The 18,496-nt window shown below is 57.5% G+C and overlaps 1 protein-coding gene across 3 annotated transcripts in view; it reads left to right on the forward strand.

Annotated features, from left to right (window-relative positions):
- The first annotated feature begins 9,794 nt into the window (after window positions 1-9,794).
- Window positions 9,795-18,496, forward strand: part of bsdc1 (BSD domain containing 1) — a 92,308-nt gene continuing 83,606 nt past the window's right edge. For all 3 annotated transcript variants that reach the window (XM_038794568.1, XM_038794587.1, XM_038794576.1), the window contains exon 1: window positions 9,795-10,040. In XM_038794568.1, the coding sequence (XP_038650496.1) occupies window positions 10,030-10,040 (11 nt within the window). In that variant the 5' untranslated portion in view covers window positions 9,795-10,029. The remainder of the gene's footprint in view (window positions 10,041-18,496) is intronic.

Here is an 18,496-nt window from a genome sequence, read left to right on the forward strand (position 1 = left end):
CCTCTCTCGCAAACAAACCCATCTATTCTTCCCCTCCTACTTACTCCACGCTATTCTACCCCCTCCCCACCCCCCCCTCCCCCCCCGCTGACGATTAATTCTCCGCAAAGAAATCGATGAATGGTTGCCACCTCCGGGCGAACCCCGATAGTGATCCTCTTAAGGCGAACTTAATTTTTTCCAGGCTGAGAAAGCTCGACATGTGCGGAAGCCATACTTCGGTCTTTGGAGGCTTTGAGTCCCTCCAGGCCAACAGTATTCGTCGCCAGGCTACCAGGGAAGCAAAAGCCAGAACATAGAACATACAGTGCAGAAGGAAGACATTCGCCCATCGAGTCGGCACCGACCCATTTAAGCCCTCACTTCCACCCTATCCCCGGAACCTAATAACCCCGACTAACCTTTTTTTTTGGTCACAAGGGCAATTTACCATGGCCAATCCACCTAACCTGCACGTCTTTGGACTGTGGGAGGAAACTGGAGCACCCGGAGGAAACCCACGCAGACACGGGGAGAATGTGCTGAACCTACCCTGTCTAATCCTGTTAGAATTTTCCAAGTTTGAGATTCCCCCATACTCTAAACTCTAATGAATTAATCCTAAAGAATTTAGTCTCTCCCCATATGACAGTCCCGCCATCCCAGGAATCAGCCTGATAAACCTTCACTGCACTCCCTCCACACAGGCAGTGACCCTGCCGGTAATCGAACCTGGGACCCTGGTGCTGTGAAGCCACAGTGCTATCCACTTGTGCTACCGTGTTGCCCAGAACGTCGGCCTCTAGCCCCTCCTGGACTCCCGGATCTTCCGAGACCCCAAAAATTGCCACCTGTGGACTCATCGCCACCCTTGTTTTCAGTACCTGGGACATGACGTCCGCAAATCCCTGCCAGTACCTCCTGAGTTTTGGACATGCCCAGAACATGTGGACATGGTTTGCTGGTCCTCCCGCACATCTAGCACACTTGTCCTCCAGCCCCAAAAAATTACTCATCTAGGCCACGGTCATGTGGGCCCGGTGGACGATCTTGAACTGAATCAGGCTGATCCTGGCACATGTTGCGGTTGCGTTTACCCTCCTCAGAGCGTCTGCCCATAAGTTCCCCCTAACTCTCCACCAAGCTCCTCCTCCCACTTGAGATTCAGTTCCTCAGACTGTGTGTCCTCTGCTCCCATAAGCTCTTTATAAATATCCAAGACTCTCCCCTCTCCCCTGGAAGCTACCCTGTCCTGGATCCCCCTCAGTGGAAGGCATGGAAAGGACGGGACCTGTCTACTGTCTACGTACCTGAAATCTCGCCCGAATTTCTCCTCCAGCGCCCTCATGCTCGAGAAGTTCCCTTTTCGGAACAAGTCGCCCATCCTTCCTACCCCAGCCCTCCGCCTCGAAACCCGCCGTCCATTTTCCTCGGGGCAAATTGGTGGTTGAACAGTAATAATATCCTCACCCAGACAGTAATAATATTCTCACCCAGACAGTAAAAATATTCTCATAGGACCATAAGACATACGAGCAGAATTAGGCCACGCGGCCCTTCTCACTCTAACAGGACTATTCTCACTCTAGCAGTGGGCTGGTTTAGCTCACCAGGCTAAATCGCTGGCTTTTAAAGCAGACCAAGCAGGCCAGCAGCACGGTTCGATTCCCGTACCAGCCTCCCCGGACAGGCCCCGAATGTGGCTTTTCACAGTAACTTCATTGAAGCCTACTCGTGACAATAAGCGATTTTCATTTCATAACAGTAATATTCTCACACTGATAGTAATAATATTCCCACAGCAATAGTAATAATATTCTCACTCAAACACAGAAACATACATAGAAAATAGAAGCAGGGGGAGGCCATTCAGCTCTTCGAGCTTGCTCTGCCATTCATTATGATCATGGCTGATCATCGGGTTCTATACCCTTTCCTGCCTTCCCACCGTATCTCTTGATCTGTTCAGCCCCAAGAGCTCTATCTAATTCCTTCATGAAATTACCTCAACTACTTTCTGTGGTAGTGAATTCCACAGATTTGCCATTGCCTGGTTGAAGAAATTTCTCCTCACCTCAGTCCTAAAAGGTTTACCCCTTATCCTCAAACTATGACCCCTAATTCTGGATGGATTCCCCCACATTCTTTCTGAACCTACCCTGTCTAATGCTGTTAGAATTTTCCAAGTTTGAGATTCCCTCATACTCTAAACTCTAATGAATTAATCCGAAAGAATTTAGGGCGCGATTCTCCGCAAATGCGGCGAGTCGTAAAGGCTGCCGTGAAACTGGCCGTGTTTCATGGCAGCCTCCGTGCCCCCTCCCGGGACCCGATTCTCCCCCCCGGGCGGGGCTAGCAGCGCGGCCCCATGAAGCATGGCATCGCGGGCTTAGCGACCGTCGCTAAGCCCGCGTGCCAAGCGTCACGGCGGCTGACGCGCATGATGACGTCAGCCGCGCATGCGCGGGTTGGACGGCTCCAACCCGCGCATACGCGGATGACGTCATCACGCATATGCGTCAAACCCGCGCATGCGTGGGCCGTCATGCCCCTCAGCCGCCCCGCGGACTGATCCTGCAGGGCGGCGGAGGAACAAATAGTGCACGGGTATCGGACCCGCTGCGGCCGTGCCAATCGGTGCCATGGTTGTCCGGGACGGCACTTTGCGGCCGTTTTCACGAACGGTGAGAGCAGGTGTGTTTGAGTTCGTGAAAACGGCCGTAAAGGCCTGGGAACTCGGCCCATTGGCCTGGGGAGAATCGCTGTTCGCCGTAAAAAACGGCGAGCGGCGATTCGTGTCGTGGGGCGGCCGTGGGGGGGGGGGGGGGGGGGGGGGGGGGAATAGCGGGAGGTGGGGAAAAATGTCGGGAAGGCCCTCCCGCTATTCTCCGACCCGTCGTGGGCAGCGGAGAATCGCGCCCTTAGTCTCTCCTCATATGACAGTCCCGCCATCCCAGGAATCAGCCTGGTAAACCTTTGCTGCCCTCCCTCCGCAGCAAGAACATCCTTCCTCAGATCATGATACCAAAATTGCACACAATACTCCAGGTGTGGCCTCACCAATGCCCTATGCAATTGTCATAAACATCACTATTCCTATCCTCAAATCCTCTTGCTAAAACGGCCAACGTACCATTTGGCTTCTTTACTGCCTGCTGTACCTGCGTATTTACTTTCAGTGACTGATGTACAAGGACACCAAGGTCTCGCTGAGCATCCACTTCTCTCAATTTACACCCACACAAATAATAATCTGCCTTTCTATTTGTAGAATCCGATGGGAGAGACAACAGGAAAGCACGGTAGGGTAGAAATGAACAAAAGGTTTATTACGGTGTACATAAATAACAAAACTACAACTCCACTTCCTGAAGGGCCCCCTCCCTGACCTGCACCCAGGCCAGTGTAGTTATACTGAGTGATTCCCCCTTGTTAAAGGAAAACCCGCCCCAATTACTGGGGGAGCTCATACTCAGCTATGTAAGGGAGGAATTGTATAGTACACAGTCCTTGGTCCCCAAAGGGGCCCCACCACCACCAAGTCTGGAGAAACATCCATGTTTAGGGGCTGGTTTAGCACAGGGCTAAATCGCTAGCTTTTAAAGCAGACCAAGGCAGACCAGCAGCACGGTTCAATTCCCGTACCAGCCTCCCCGAACAGGCGCCGGAATATGGCGACTAGGGGCTTTTCACAGTAACTTCATTTAAAGCCTACTTGTGACAATAAGCGATTTTCATTTCATTTTTCATTTCATGTCTTCAGGCCGAGGCTGAGGCCCTCTTGTTCATTTGGGGATTGGATGACAATCCGGCTTCAATAGGATGGGTCCGGGAGGCGTGTAACGCACCTGTGACCGACGTTTTCAGGTGGAGCGTCGAGGCAGGAGTAGTGCAGCTGGCAACGGTGCCGGCGTTGAGGGCGGCTGGTCGACTACAGCGGCCAGGCCAGTGTTAATGTCTGAGTCAGTGTGAGAGTCTTCTGATGAGGCCTCTGGCATCACAGCTTCCTGGGTTTTGACGGCAGAGGTGACAGTGATAGGCGTGGCGACCGAGGCGGCGATGAGGGGCGTTGGCAGATCTGATTGGTGCATCAGGAGCCTGTTCTGGAGGCTCCTGCGTGCGGCGGCAGTTGTGGTCCAGGTGTTGGCTGGCTTCACATCTATGTGCCTGGATCAAATTGCAAACTGGACCAGTTGCCAAGAGCATGATGCCCGGGACCCATGTGGTGCCGGTGCTGAAACTGCGCATGTATTCAGTGTCCCCTACTTGAGGTTGCGCAGCTGCGAGCGTTGATCAGTTCCGTCTCAAAGTGGTCCTGTTGCTGGTGGATCTGAGCCCCTATGTCCAGAAAGACGAGACTGAGAGGGGTCTGGATCCGACATCCCTTTAGCAACTTTGTTAATTTAACACCCATAGTAGCATTAGGGGTTGTCAGGTAACTGAAGAGGAAATGGGCCAGTCACGTCTCCCAAGATCCTGTGGTCAGTTTCTTCATTGACCTTTGGAAGATTTAGACCGCCCGCTCGGCCAAACACTTTGAGGCTGGGTGATAAGGGTTGGTTCATAGATGCCGAATTCCGTTTGAGACCATTAATAACTCTAACCCCTTGCTGGTGAACGCGGTGCCGTTATCCGACACTAGCACATTGGGTATTCCATTGGTGCTGAATATGTGCCGCAGCCCATCCACGGTGTCTTTGTGGTCACAGTTTGCATCTTGTGGACCTCGAGCCAAGTCGAGTGAGCATCTACTGTCACGAGGAATGTTGCCCGCTGAAACAGGCCAGCGAAGTCTATGTGGACACGGGACAAAGGTTTTCCCGGCCATTCCCGAGGGTGCATTGGCCAGTGGGGCTTTTGGTGTTCTTGGCAAGGGCTGCAGCACTGGGTTACCTTCTCGATGCCAGAGTCTTTTCCAAGCCACCAAACATAGCTGCGGACAGGTTTCTTCATCTTGGATACCTCCGGGTTTCCAATGTGGAGGTTCTGTAGCAAGAGCGCCCGGGACGACCACCCATATCCCCCATATTAAAACTCCATCCTCCATGATCAGCTCCGGGAGCATCATCATATAGGCCTGCAGATCGTCGGGCAAAGCTCTACGCTGGCCCCAGGATCATGTGTTAAACCTGAGATAGCTGTGGGTCTGCCTGAGTCCACTCTTTTATGTGAGCCGCCTGTGACTGGCAATGAAGTGGAGCGGCCGCGACTACGTAAGCGGCTGAGGCGAGTGCCGGGAGTCTCGTGCAGAGGGGCAGGCGGCTCAATGCATCGGCATTTGGGATCCGCGTGCCCGGACGGTGTTCCAGTGTGTATTCGTATGCTGCTATGCTGATAGGAGTAACGCCCATCGCTAGACCCTGGTGCACACGATCACAAAATCTCTCCACCCTCTTTGAATATCCCAAGTAAAGGTTTGTGGTCGGCATAGACCATAAATGCATAAATGCATGGCCATAGACATACCGGTGAAATTTCCCTACAGCAAATATAACAGCGAGGCCCTCCTTCTCAATTTGGGCATAGTTCCGCTCGGCAACGGCTAGTGTGCGCAATGCAAAAGCGATTGGCTGTTCTGACCCGTCGGGTATCCGGTGTGCGAGAACGCTTTCTGGTGCGGGGGGTCTAATGCCCACCGGTGTCCTTTTTGTAACAATTGGTGGAGCGGGCTAAGCAGCATGGCTAAATTGCAGATGAATTTCCCATAGTAGTTGATGAGCCCTAAAAAGGAGCGGAGTTTGGTTGTGCCTTGTGGGATTGGAGCTTGCTGGATGGCCCGCACTTTGTTTTCAACCGGGTGAATCTCCCTGCTGTCTACCTAGTATCCTAAATAGGCGACTTCAGGGGCGTTAAAATCACATTTCTCTCTGTGGAGGTGGACGCTGGGTTCTTCAAAATGCCGGTGGACTTTTGCTGGTTCTCGAAATGTTCATTGTCCGAAGCCCTGGTGTCAAGTACATCATCCAGGTGTACGGCCACCCTGGGTAGGGTTCACAGGTTGTTTCCATCATGCACTGGAAAATCACTCAGGCCAATGAAACCCTCAAAGGCAGTCGGGTGTATTCATACAATCCTCTGTGGATATTTACCGTCACATACTTCCAAGAGTCCGGATCCAGGACTAGCTGTAGGTGTGCGTGGCTCATGTTGAGTTTCATGAATGTTGTTCCTCTCCTGAGTTTGGTGTACAGGTCCTTGATGCAATAGATCGGGTAACGGTCAAGGGGAAAAAACGGTTTACTGTCATCTTGTAGCCCCCCCACAGACGTATGGACCCGTCGGGTTTTAGCACCGGGACCACTAGCGCAGCCCAATTGGTGAAGTGGTTGGGGCGAATGATGCCCGAGGGTTCCAAACGATCCAGCTCTGCATCGACATTTGTCCACAGCGCATATGGCACTGGGCGGGTGTGGAAATAACCGGGTTGTGTGTTCTCGCCCCACTGATTTTGGCCACTGTGCTTTTTATCATCCTACGGCCTTCAGTGAAAACTCCTGGAAACTCCTTGGCCATAGGGGACATGGGGCAGACACGTTGCCAGTCCAATTTTAAGTCGCACGGCCAATCGCGGCCCAGTAAGCTGGGTCCTCCTCCGCGGACTATCACCAGCGGCAAACATGCCGGTTGGTCCCCATATGCCATGGTCACGTGGGTGGTGCCCTCAATGGCCAAAGGCTCTACACGGTGCATGTCACCAATCCGGCATCTGTGTTGTGTCCTAAAGATCCAAGGTCTAGAGATTGGACTCGATCACGGCGAATGTCCAACGGCTGATCACCAAGTCTGCCGTTCCAGTATCGAGCTCCATTTCAATGGGGTGTCCATTCACCTTTAATGCGATTCAAATGGGTGCGACCCTGGGGGCTGTAACGCAATACTTATACTCTTCCTCTTGGCCTTTAACATAGTATGTTCGGTGCCTGTGGGGGGGGGGGGGGGGGGGGGGGGGGCCTAAAACACCTGGAGGTTGGGTGGGAAATGGCACCTTCACGGGCCTGTCCGCCATCCCAGCCCTTTATGCGATGTCCAGTCACTATCTTGGTGCCCATTCAGGGGAATCATCCAAGTTGCACCTGGACGCGCCATAGCGACAGCTTTGGTTCCCGTGGTCAGTCCCTCTTCACAGAAGCTCGCGCCTTTTGGGCCCTTGAGCGGCCGGTCGGCCTTCGCTTCGGCAAATGATGTTCAGGGACTGACAAATCCTGCAATTCTTGGACCCCACGCTCCAGCTCTCCCAGGAAATGATGATGTTGACTGCCCGCTGGAGGGTTAAGTGGGCCATCCTAAGGAGTTTCCAGCAGGATAACGGTCTGCCGTTCATCCCCCAATAATTGCTTTAGACAGAAAAAAATACTGTCCCTGTTCTACATACTGGGTCCAGTCATCAGTACCAACATCAAACTGTTCAAATTTCCCAATATGCGGCATCTCACCGTTCAGAGTGCCGCATATTGTGGGCTGGAGCAAAGTGGGTTTGCGGTATAACGCACGGTTGTTGCGGCAGCTCCACTTCACCCTCGTCGCCAGTGTAGAATCCAAGGGAAGAGACAACAGAATACACAGTAGGGTAGAGATTAACAAAAGATTTGTTACAGTATACACAAATAGCAAAGCTACAACTCCTCTCCCCGGAGGGACACCCTCCCTGGCCGGCATCCAGGCCAGGGTTTAATAGAGTGGTTCCCCCAATTACCAGGGGAGCTCATACTCAGCTGTGTAAGGGGGGAGTTGTATTGAGCACAGTCCTTGGTTCACAAAGGGGTTGTAACACCATTTTTGCGACCAAAGTGGTTAACCTTACCTTTCTCCATATTATACTACATCTGCAATGCATATGCCCACTCACTCAGCCTGTCCAAATCCTGCTGAAGCATCTCGGCATCCTCCTCACAATTCACCCTTCCACCCAAATTTATATCATGTGCAAATTTGGAAAATTACATTTGATTCCCTCATTCAAATCATTAATACATAATGTGAACAGTTGGGGTCCTAGCACAGATCAGAGCGGTATCTCACAAGCCACTGCCTGTCAATCGGAAAAAGACCAATTCATTCCATCATTTTGCATCCTGTCTATGAACCAGCTTTTTATCCATCTCAAGATACTACCCGCAAACTCATGTGCTTTAACTTGACATAGTAATCTGTGAGACATTGTCGAAAGTCTTCTAAAAATCTGAATAAACCACATCCACGGGGTCTTCTTTGTCAACTCTACTAGTTACATCAAATAACTATATACTAACAGTAATATTCTCACACTGACAGTAATAATATTCTCACTAACAGTAATGATATTCTCACAGTAATGGTAATAATATTCTCACACCAACAGTAATAATATTCTCACTCTAACAGCAATGAGCGGCACGGTAGCAGTGATTCAATTCCTGGCTTGGGTCACTCTGTGCGGAGTCTGTACGTTCTTCCCACGCGTGGGGCGAGATTCTCCGAAAATGCGGAGAGTCATAAAGGCTGCTGTGAAACTGGCCGTGTTTCACGGCAGTCTTCACGCCCGTTTCCGGGACCCGATTCCCCCCCCCCCCCATTGGGGCTAGGAGCAGGACCCCGGGAATCACAGTGTCGCGGCCTTAACGACCGTTGTTAAGGCCGCGCGGCAAGATGACGCGCTGCCGGCTCCAACCCGCGCATGTGTGGATGACGTCATCACGCCATTGACAGAACCCGCGCATGCGCGGTTCCGCATTTCTCCACCGCCGCCCGACAAGATGTGGCGGCTTGATCTTGTCGGGCGGCGGAGGGGAAATAGTGCGTCCCGTTTGGACGCAGGCCCGACAATCGGTGGGCACCGATCGCGGGCCTGTCCCCTCCCGAGCACAACGGTGATGCTCCCGTCCCAAACGGGCCTCTGGATGCCCCAAGCAGGCATCCAGTGCCCGTTTTTACGATGGCAGCAAGCAGGTGTGTTTGCTGCCGTGAAAAAACGGGCGTAAAGGCCCGGCCGCTCGGCCACGGAGAATCGCCGCTCGCCGTAAAAAACGGCGAGCAGCGATTCGTGACGTGGGTCGGGCGTTGGGGGTAGAATAGCAGGAGGGCGTGAAAAATGTCGGGAGGCCCTCCCGCTATTCTCCCAACCGGCGTGGGCAGCGGAGAATCGCGCCCGTGCTGTTTGGCAAATTGAACATTCTGAATTCTCCCTCAGTGTACCCAAACAGGTGCCATCTTGTGGCGACTAGGGCATTTTCACAGTAACTTCATTGCAGTGTTAACATAAGCCTACGTGTGACACTAATAAAGATTATTATTATTATATTCTCACAGTAATAATATCACACTGACAGAAATAATATTCTCACTCTCAGTAATATTCTCACACTGGCAGTCATATTCTCACTCTAATAGTAATAATATTCTCACAGCAACAGGAATAATAACTTATTGCCACAAGTAGGCTTCAATGAGGTTACTGTGAAAAGCTCCTGGTTGCCACATTCCGGCACCTGTTCAGGGAGGCTAGTACGGGAATTGAACCCTCGCTGCTGACCTTGTTCTACATTACAAGCCAGTGTTTAGACAACTGTGCTAAATCAGCCCCTGACTAAACCAGCCCCTGACTAAACCAACCCCTAGCTAAACCAGCCCCTGGTTTAGAATAATAACCAGAATAATATTCTGACTCAAATAGCAATATATTCATATTGACAGTAATAATATTCTTATTCTGGCAGTAATATTCTCACTTGAGGAGTAATATTTTTTACTACTGTATTGAGAATGATGGGTCTGTGTCACACCCTCATTTACATAGCTACTTTGCATGTATTAACAAAATGACGATATACGTACGCACGACAAACGTAGTGACGTCATCGCGCCGCCTGCAAGACCCACCGGAGCTGCAAAAACAAAACCGCCTGGAGAATAAACAAGATAATACATCCATAACCGGCGGAGAAAACTGCAATCACCTGTCCCGTCCTGAAGCCCCGTCCTCTACCCGAACCCGATCCGGAACCCGCTACCGGTCTGCGGGAAGCCCGAGCCGCCCAGGGGGTCCGGGAATCTCCATGACACCAGCCCGGGAAGATGGCGGCCGGGTGAGTGTGAAGGAGTGGGAAGGGGGGGGGGGGGGGAAGAGGGGGATGGGAGAGGGAAGTGGGAGGAGGGAAGAGGGGGGGGTGGGGAGGAGGGAAGAGGGGGGGGGGGGGAGGAGGGAAGAGGGGGGGGGGGGGGGGAGGAGGGAAGAGGGGGGGGGGGGGGGGAGGAGGGAAGAGGGGGGGGGGTGGGGAGGCGGGAGGGGGGGGGGGGGGGGGGAGGAGGGAAGAGGGGGGGGGTGGGGAGGAGGGAAGAGGGGGGGGGGTGGGGAGGAGGGAAGAGGGGGGGGGGTGGGGAGGAGGGAAGAGGGGGGGGGGTGGGGAGGAGGGAAGAGGGGGGGGGGGGGGGGATGGGGAGGAGGGAAGAGGGGGGGGTGGGGAGGAGGGAAGAGGGGGGGGTGGGGAGGAGGGAAGAGGGGGGGGGGGTGGGGAGGAGGGAAGAGGGGGGGGGGTGGGGAGGAGGGAAGAGGGGGGTGGGGAGAGGGAAGAGGGGGGGGGGTGGGGAGGGGGGGGTGGGGAGAGGGAAGAGGGGAGAGGGAAGAGGGGGGTGGGGAGAGGGAAGAGGGGGGGGTGGGGAGAGGGAAGAGGGGGGGTGGGGAGAGGGAAGAGGGGGGGTGGAGAGGGGGAAGGGGGGGGGTGGGGAGAGGGAAGAGGGGGGGGTGGGGAGGAGGGAAGAGGGGGGGGTGGGGAGAGGGAAGAGGGGGGGGTGGGGAGGAGGGAAGAGGGGGGGGTGGGGAGAGGGAAGAGGGGGGTGGGGAGAGGGAAGAGGGGGGTGGGGAGAGGGAAGAGGGGGGTGGGGAGAGGGAAGAGGGGGGTGGGGAGAGGGAAGAGGGGGGTGGGGGGAGGGAAGAGGGGGGGTGGGGAGGGGGAAGAGGGGGGGTGGGGGGAGGGAAGAGGGGGGGTGGGGGGAGGGAAGAGGGGGGGTGGGGGGAGGGAAGAGGGGGGGTGGGGAGAGGGAAGAGGGGGGGTGGGGGGAGGGAAGAGGGGGGGTGGGGAGAGGGAGGAGGGGGGGGGGGGGGGAGGGAAGAGGGGGGGGTGGGGGGAGGGAAGAGGGGGGGTGGGGGGGAGGGAGGAGGGGGGGGGGGGGGAGGGAGGAGGGGGGGTGGGGGGAGGGACGAGGGGGGGTGGGGAGAGGGGGTGGGGAGGGAAGAGGGGGGTGGGGAGAGGGAGAGGGGGGTGGGGAGAGGGGAGAGGGGGGTGGGGAGAGGGGGGTGGGGAGAGGGGGGTGGGGAGAGGGGGGGGGGAGAGGGGGGGTGGGGGAGGGAGAGGAGGGGGGTGGGGAGAGGGGAGAGGGGGGTGGGGAGAGGGGAGGGGGGGTGGGGAGAGGGGAGAGGGGGGTGGGGAGAGGGGAGAGGGGGGTGGGGAGAGGGGAGAGGGGGGTGGGGAGAGGGGAGAGGGGGGTGGGGAGAGGGGGAGAGGGGGGGTGGGGAGAGGGGGGTGGGGAGAGGGGGGTGGGGAGGTGGGAGAGGGGGGGGGGGGAGAGGGGAGAGGGGGGTGGGGAGAGGGGGAGAGGGGGGTGGGGAGAGGGGAGAGGGGGAGGGGGAGAGGGGGGTGGGGAGAGGGGAGAGGGGGGTGGGGGAGAGAGGGGGGGGGGGTGGGGAGAGGGGGGGGTGGGGGTGGGGAGAGGGGAGAGGGGGGTGGGGAGAGGGGGGTGGGGAGAGGGGGGTGGGGAGAGGGGAGGGAAGTGGGGAGTGGGGGGTGGGGACTGGGGAGAGGGGAGTGGGAAGAGGGGGGTTGGGGAGAGGGGGGTGGGGGTTGGGGAGTGGGGGGGTGGGAAGTGGGGGGTGGGGGGTGGGGAGTGGGGGGTGGGAAGTGGGGGGTGGGGGGTGGGAAGAGGGGGGTGGGGGGTGGGAAGAGGGGGGTTGGGGAGTGGGGGGTGGGAAGTGGGGGGTGGGGGGTGGGAAGTGGGGACTGGGGAGTGGGAAGTGGGGAGTGGGAAGTGGGGAGTGGGGAGTGGGGAGTGGGAAGTGGGGAGTGGGAAGTGGGGGGTGGGAAGAGGGGGGAGGGGAGTGGGGGGAGGGGAGTGGGGGTGGGAAGAGGGGGGAGGGGAGTGGGGGGTGGGAAGAGGGGGGAGGGGAGTGGGGGTGGGAAGAGGGGGGAGGGGAGTGGGGGTGGGAAGAGGGGGGAGGGGAGTGGGGGTGGGAAGAGGGGAGTGGGGGTGCGGGGAGGGGAGTGGGGGTGCGGGGAGGGGAGTTGGGGTGCGAAGAGGGGGGGAGGGGAGTGGGGGTGCGGGGAGGGGAGTGGGGGTGCGAAGAGGGGGGGAGGGGAGTGGGGGTGCACAGAGGGGGGAGGGGAGTGGGGGTGCGCAGAGGGGGAGGGGAGTGGGGGTGCGAAGAGGGGGAGGGGAGTGGGGGTGCGAAGAGGGGGAGGGGAGTGGGGGTGCCAAGAGGGGGAGGGGAGTGGGGGTGCCAAGAGGGGGAGGGGAGGGGGGGTGCCAAGAGGGGGAAGGGAGTGGGGGTGCCAAGAGGGGGGGAGGGGAGTGGGGGTGCAAAGAGGGGGAGGGGAGGGGGGGTGCAAAGAGGGGGAGGGGAGTGGGGGTGCGAAGAGGGGGAGGGGAGTGGGGGTGCGAAGAGGGGGAGGGGAGTGGGGGTGCGAAGAGGGGGAGGGGGGTGGGGGTGCGAAGAGGGGGAGGGGAGTGGGGGTGCGAAGAGGGGGAGGGGAGTGGGGGTGCGAAGAGGGGGAGGGGAGTGGGGGTGCCAAGAGGGGGAGGGGAGTGGGGGTGCCAAGAAGGGGAGGGGAGTGGGGGTGCCAAGAGGGGGAGAGGAGTGGGGGTGCCAAGAGGGGGGAGTGGGGGTGCCAAGAGGGGGGAGTGGGGGTGCCAAGAGGGGGGATGCGAAGAGGGGGGGAGTGGGGGTGCGAAGAGGGGGGAGTGGGGGTGCGAAGAGGGGGGAGTGGGGGTGCGAAGAGGGGGGAGTGGGGGTGCGAAGAGGGGGGATGCGAAGAGGGGGGGAGTGGGGGTGCGAAGAGGGGGGAGTGGGGGTGCGAAGAGGGGGGAGTGGGGGTGCGAAGAGGGGGGAGTGGGGTGCGAAGAGGGGGGGAGTGGGGGTGCGAAGAGGGGGGGAGTGGGGGTGCGAAGAGGGGGGGAGTGGGGGTGCGAAGAGGGGTGGAGTGGGGGTGCGAAGAGGGGTGGAGTGGGGGTGCGAAGAGGGGTGGAGTGGGGGTGCGAAGAGGGGTGGAGTGGGGGTGCGAAGAGGGGTGGAGTGGGGGTGCGAAGAGGGGTGGAGTGGGGGTGCGAAGAGGGGTGGAGTGGGGGTGCGAAGAGGGGTGGAGTGGGGGTGCGAAGAGGGGTGGAGTGGGGGTGCGAAGAGGGGTGGAGTGGGGGTGCGAAGAGGGGTGGAGTGGGGGTGCGAAGAGGGGTGGAGTGGGGGTGCGAAGAGGGGTGGAGTGGGGGTGCGAAGAGGGGTGGAGTGGTGGTGCGAGGAGGAGGGGAGTGGGGGTGCGAAGAGGGGGGGAGTGGGGGTGCGAAGAGGGGGGGAGTGGGGGTGCGAAGAGGGGGGAGTGGGGTGCGAAGAGAGGGTGTGTGAGGTGCGAAGAGAGGGGGAGTGTGGGTAGGGGAGAGCGGGAGAGTGGGGGTGCGACGAGGGGGGAGGGGAGTGGGGGTGCGAAGAGGGGGGAGTGGGAGTGCGAAGGGTAGGGGAGTGGGGGTGTGAAGAGGGGGGAGTGGGAGTGCGAAGGATAGGGGAGTGGGGGTGTGAAGAGGGGGGAGTGGGGGTGCGAAGGGTAGGGGAGTGGGGGTGCGAAGGGTAGGGGAGTGGAGGTGCGAAGGGGAGGGGAGTGGGTGTGCTGAGGGGAGTTTGTTTATTGTCACGTGTACCGAGGTACAGTGAAAAGTATTTTTCTGCGAGCCGCTCCACAGATCATTCAGTGTATGAAAATAAAAGAAAATACATAATAGGGCAACACAAGGTAACTACATGACACCGCATCGGATGAAGCATACAGGGGTGTAGTCTTAATGAGGTCAGTCCATAAGAGAGTTGTTTCGGAGTCTGGTAACAGCTGAAAATAAGGTATTTTTAGTCTGTTTGTGTGTGTTCTTAGACTTTTGTTTCTCCTGCCCGATGGAAGAAGTTGGAAGAGTGAGTTAGCCAGGTGGGAGGGGTCTTTGGTTGTGCTGCCCGCTTTCCCAAGGCAGCGGGAGGTGTCGATGGAGTCACTGGATGGGAGGCAGGTTCGTGTGATGGACTGGGCTGTGTTCACGACTCTCTGAAGTTTCTCGCTGTCTTGGGTAGAGCAGTTGCCATACCAGGCTGTGATGCAGCCAGATAGGATGCTTTCTCTGGTGCATCTGTATAAGTTGGTAAGAGTTAGTGTGGACATGCCGATTTCCTTAGTTTTCTGAGGAAGTCTAGACATTGTTGTGATTTCTTGGTGGTAGTGTCGAATTGGCTGGACTAGGACAGATTTTTGGAGAAGTGTAGCCCGAGGAATTTGAAACTGCTAACCATCTCCACCTCGGCCCCGTTGATGCTGACAGGGGTGTGTACAGTACTTTGCTTCCTGAAGTCAATGACGAGCTCTTTAGTTTTGCTGGCATTGAGGGAGAGATTGTTGTCGCTGCACCACTTCATTAGATTCTCAATCTCCCTCCTGTATTCTGACTCTTCGTTATTCAAGATCCGGCACACTATGGTCGTATCCATGATGTGGAGATGCCGGCGTTGGACTGGGGTGAGCACAGTAGGTTAAAGTCCAACAGATTTTTTTCAAACACAAGCTTTCGGAGCACTGCTCCTTCCTCAGGTGAATGAAGAGATATGTTCGAGAAACATATATACAGACAAAGTCAAAGATGCCAGGCAATGCTTGGAATGCGAGCATTTGCGGGTAATCAAATCTTTACAGATCCAGAGATAGGGGTAATCCCAGGTTAAAGAGGTGTGAATTGGCTCAAGCTAGGACAGTTGGTAGGATTTTGCAAGTCCAACAAACCTGTTGGACTTTAACCTGGTGTTGTAAGACTTCTTACTATGGTCGTATCGTCAGCAAACCTATAGATGGAGTTGGAACCAAATTTTGCCACGCAGTCGTGTGTGTACAGGGAGTATAGTTGGGGGGGCTAAGTAGCCAGCCTTTTGGGGCCCCGGTATTGAAGACTATTGTGGAGGAGGTATTCTTTATTCTTACCGATTGTGGTCTGTGGGTTAGAAAGGGGAGGATCCAGTTGCAGAGTGAGGAGCCAAATCCTAAATTTTGGAGTCTTGATATGAATTTGGCTGGGATTATGGTGTTGAAGGTGGAACTGTAGTCAATGAATCGGAGTCTGATGGCCGAGTCCTTGCTGTCGAGATGCTCTGGGGATGAGTGTAGGGCAGGGAGGGAGCGCAAAGAGGGGTTGGGGAGAGGGAGGGAGGGTGGGGGAGGGGGCGTGAAGAGGGGTGCCGGAGGGGGAGGGAATGCAGAGGGGTGGCGGAGGGGGTGGGAGAGTGAAGATGGAGAGTGAAGAGGGGTAGGGAGCGCAAAGACGGGGAGGGAGCGCGGGGAGGGAGAGGTAGCGCGAAGAAGGGGAGGTAGAGCGAAGAGGGAATGTGAAGAGGGAGAGGGAGTGTGAAGAGGGGAGGCAGAGGGGAGGGATGTTGAGGGATGGAGGAGAGGGGGAGGTGGGCGGTTGAGGTGGGGGGAGGGCAGGGGAGGTTGAGAGGTGGGGGAGAGGGGTGGTTGCGGCGTGGGGAGAGAGGGAGGGGTCTTTGAGGGGGGGGTGAGAGGTGTTGGGTGGGGAGAGGAGAGAGGTTAGGTGGGGAAGTGGTGTGTGGGGTGGGTAGGCAGGTGACATATGTGTGGGGGGGGGGGGGCAGGTGGGCGAGGGGCCAGGGGAAGTGTGGGGGATGAGGGGAAGTTGTTGGTGAGGTGTGGGGGAGGGGCAGTGTGGGTGAGGTATGGGGGAGGGGGAGTGTGAGGGAGGTATGGGGGGGGGGGGAGTGTGGGGGAGGTATGGGGGGGAGTGGGTGAGGTATGGGGAGGGGCAGTGGGTGCGGTATGGGGAGGGGCAGTGTGGTTGAGGTATGGGGAGGGGCAGTGGGTGCGGTATGGGGGAGGGGGGAGTGTGGGTGAGGTATGGGGAGGGGCAGTGGGTGAGGTATGGGGAGGGGGAGTGTGGGTGAGGTATGGGGAGGGGCAGTGTGGGTGAGGTATGGGGAGGGGCAGTGTGGGTGAGGTATGGAGAGGGACAGTGTGGGTGAGGTATGGAGAGGGGCAGTGGGTGAGGTATGGAGAGGGACAGTGTGGGGGAGGGGCAGTGTGGGTGAGGTATGGGGAGGGGCAGTGTGGGTGAGGTATGGAGAGGGGCAGTGTGGGTGAGGTATGGGGAGGGGCAGTGTGGGTGAGGTATGGGGAGGGGCAGTGTGGGTGAGGTATGGGGAAGGGCAGTATGGGGGAGGGGCAGTGTGGGTGAGGTATGGGGAAGGGCAGTATGGGGGAGGGGCAGTGTGGGTGAGGTATGGGGAAGGGCAGTGTGGGGGAGGGGGCAGTGTGGGTGAGGTATGGGGAGGGGCAGTGTGGGTGAGGTATGGGGAGGGGCAGTGTGGGTGAGGTATGGAGAGGGGCAGTGTGGGTGAGGTATGGGGAGGGGCAGTGTGGGTGAGGTATGGGGAGGGGCAGTGTGGGTGAGGTATGGGGAAGGGCAGTATGGGGGAGGGGCAGTGTGGGTGAGGTATGGGGAAGGGCAGTGTGGGGGAGGGGCAGTGTGGGTGAGGTATGGGGAGGGGCAGTGTGGGTGAGGTATGGGGAGGGGCAGTGTGGGTGAGGTATGGGGAGGGGCAGTGTGGGTGAGGGGCAGTGTGGGTGAGGTATGGGGGAGGGGCAGTGTGGTGAGGTATGGGGAGGGGCAGTGTGGGTGAGGTATGGGGAGGGGCAGTGTGGGTGAGGTATGGGGAGGGGCAGTGTGGTTGAGGTATGGGGAGGGGCAGTGTGGGTGGGGGAGGGGGTGTGTGGGTGGGGGAGGGGGGGTGTGGGTGAGGTATGGGGAGGGGCAGTGTGGGTGAGGTATGGGGGAGAGGCAGTGTGGGTGAGGTATGGGGAGGGGCAGTGTGGGTGGGGGAGGGGGTGTGTGGGTGGGGGAGGGTGGGTGTGGGTGAGGTATGGGGAGGGGCAGTGTGGGTGAGGTATGGGGGAGAGGCAGTGTGGGTGAGGTATGGGGAGGGGCAGTGTGGGTGGGGGAGGGGTGTGTGGGTGGGGGAGGGGGGGGTGTGGGTGAGGTATGGGGAGGGGCAGTGTGGGTGAGGTATGGGGGAGAGGCAGTGTGGGTGAGGTATGGAGAGGGGCAGTGTGGGTGAGGTATGGGGGAGGGGAAGTGTGGATGAGGTATGGGGAGGGGCAGTGTGGGTGAGGTATGGGGAGGGGCAGTGTGGGTGAGGTATGGGGAGGGGCAGTGTGGGTGAGGTATGGGGAGGGGCAGTGTGGGTGAGGTATGGGAAGGGCAGTATGGGGGAGGGGCAGTGTGGGTGTGGAATGTGACGGGCAGTGTGGGTGAGGTATGGGGAGGGGCAGTGTGGGTGGGGGAGGGGGGAGTGTGGGTGAGGTATGGGGAGGGGAGTGTGGGTGAAGTACGGGGTGGGGCAGTGTGTGTGAGGTATGGGGAGGGGCAGTGTGGGGGAGGGGCAGTGTGGGTGAGGTATGGGGCAGGGTGATGGGTGTTGAACTGCAGAAATGAGATTTCTGGATGTTGAACCTTAGTGGGCGGGCAAGAACTGACTGTGCACTGGGCAAAGGATCAATATTGGGAGGGTCAAATTTTAAAGGGGTTTGTAAATTTGGGTGTCACAGCCAGGTGTTTAGCACTGCTGCCTCACAGCACCAGGTAACCAGAATCGATTCCGGCCTCGGGTGACTGGAGTTTGCACTTTCTCCCGTGTCTGCGTGGGTTTCCTCTGGGTGCTCTAGTTTCCTCCCGCTGTCCAAAGATGTGCAGATACGGTGGATTGACCATGATAAAATTGCCCCATAGTGTTCAAAAGTTAGGTGGGGTTACAGGGACAGAGTGGGGGCTTGGGCCGAGGTAGGATTCTCTTTCAGGAGGTCGATGCTGACTTAGAACATAGGTAGAACATTACAGCGTAGTACAGGCCCTTCGTCCCTCGATGTTGCGCCGACCTTTGAAACCCCTCTAAAGCCCATCTACACTATTCCCTTGACAGGCAGAATGACCTCCTTCAGCACTGTAAGGATTCTACGATTCTAAATTGGGGGTAATTGGAGTAGGAGGGTCTGAGGATGTGGGATGATGCCCGGGGGTGGGGCCGGGGGGGGGTTCATCTTCAAACGTTATTTTTTTTGCCTATTGCTGTCAGTGTTTTGTGTGCAGTTGCATAAAAAATATTGTGGATCCATCCCTTGGTTGTTTGGGCAGGAGGGTTTTATGGATTTGTATAAAACTCCATTGACATGAATAAATGCTCATGAACAAGCAAACAAATATCATAACAACTGAAGCTTTATCTTAGCTCTGTTGAGTTACAATCCAT

The sequence above is a fragment of the Scyliorhinus canicula genome, chromosome 1 (assembly GCF_902713615.1).
Source record: "Scyliorhinus canicula chromosome 1, sScyCan1.1, whole genome shotgun sequence".
Taxonomy (NCBI): Eukaryota; Metazoa; Chordata; class Chondrichthyes; order Carcharhiniformes; family Scyliorhinidae; genus Scyliorhinus; species Scyliorhinus canicula.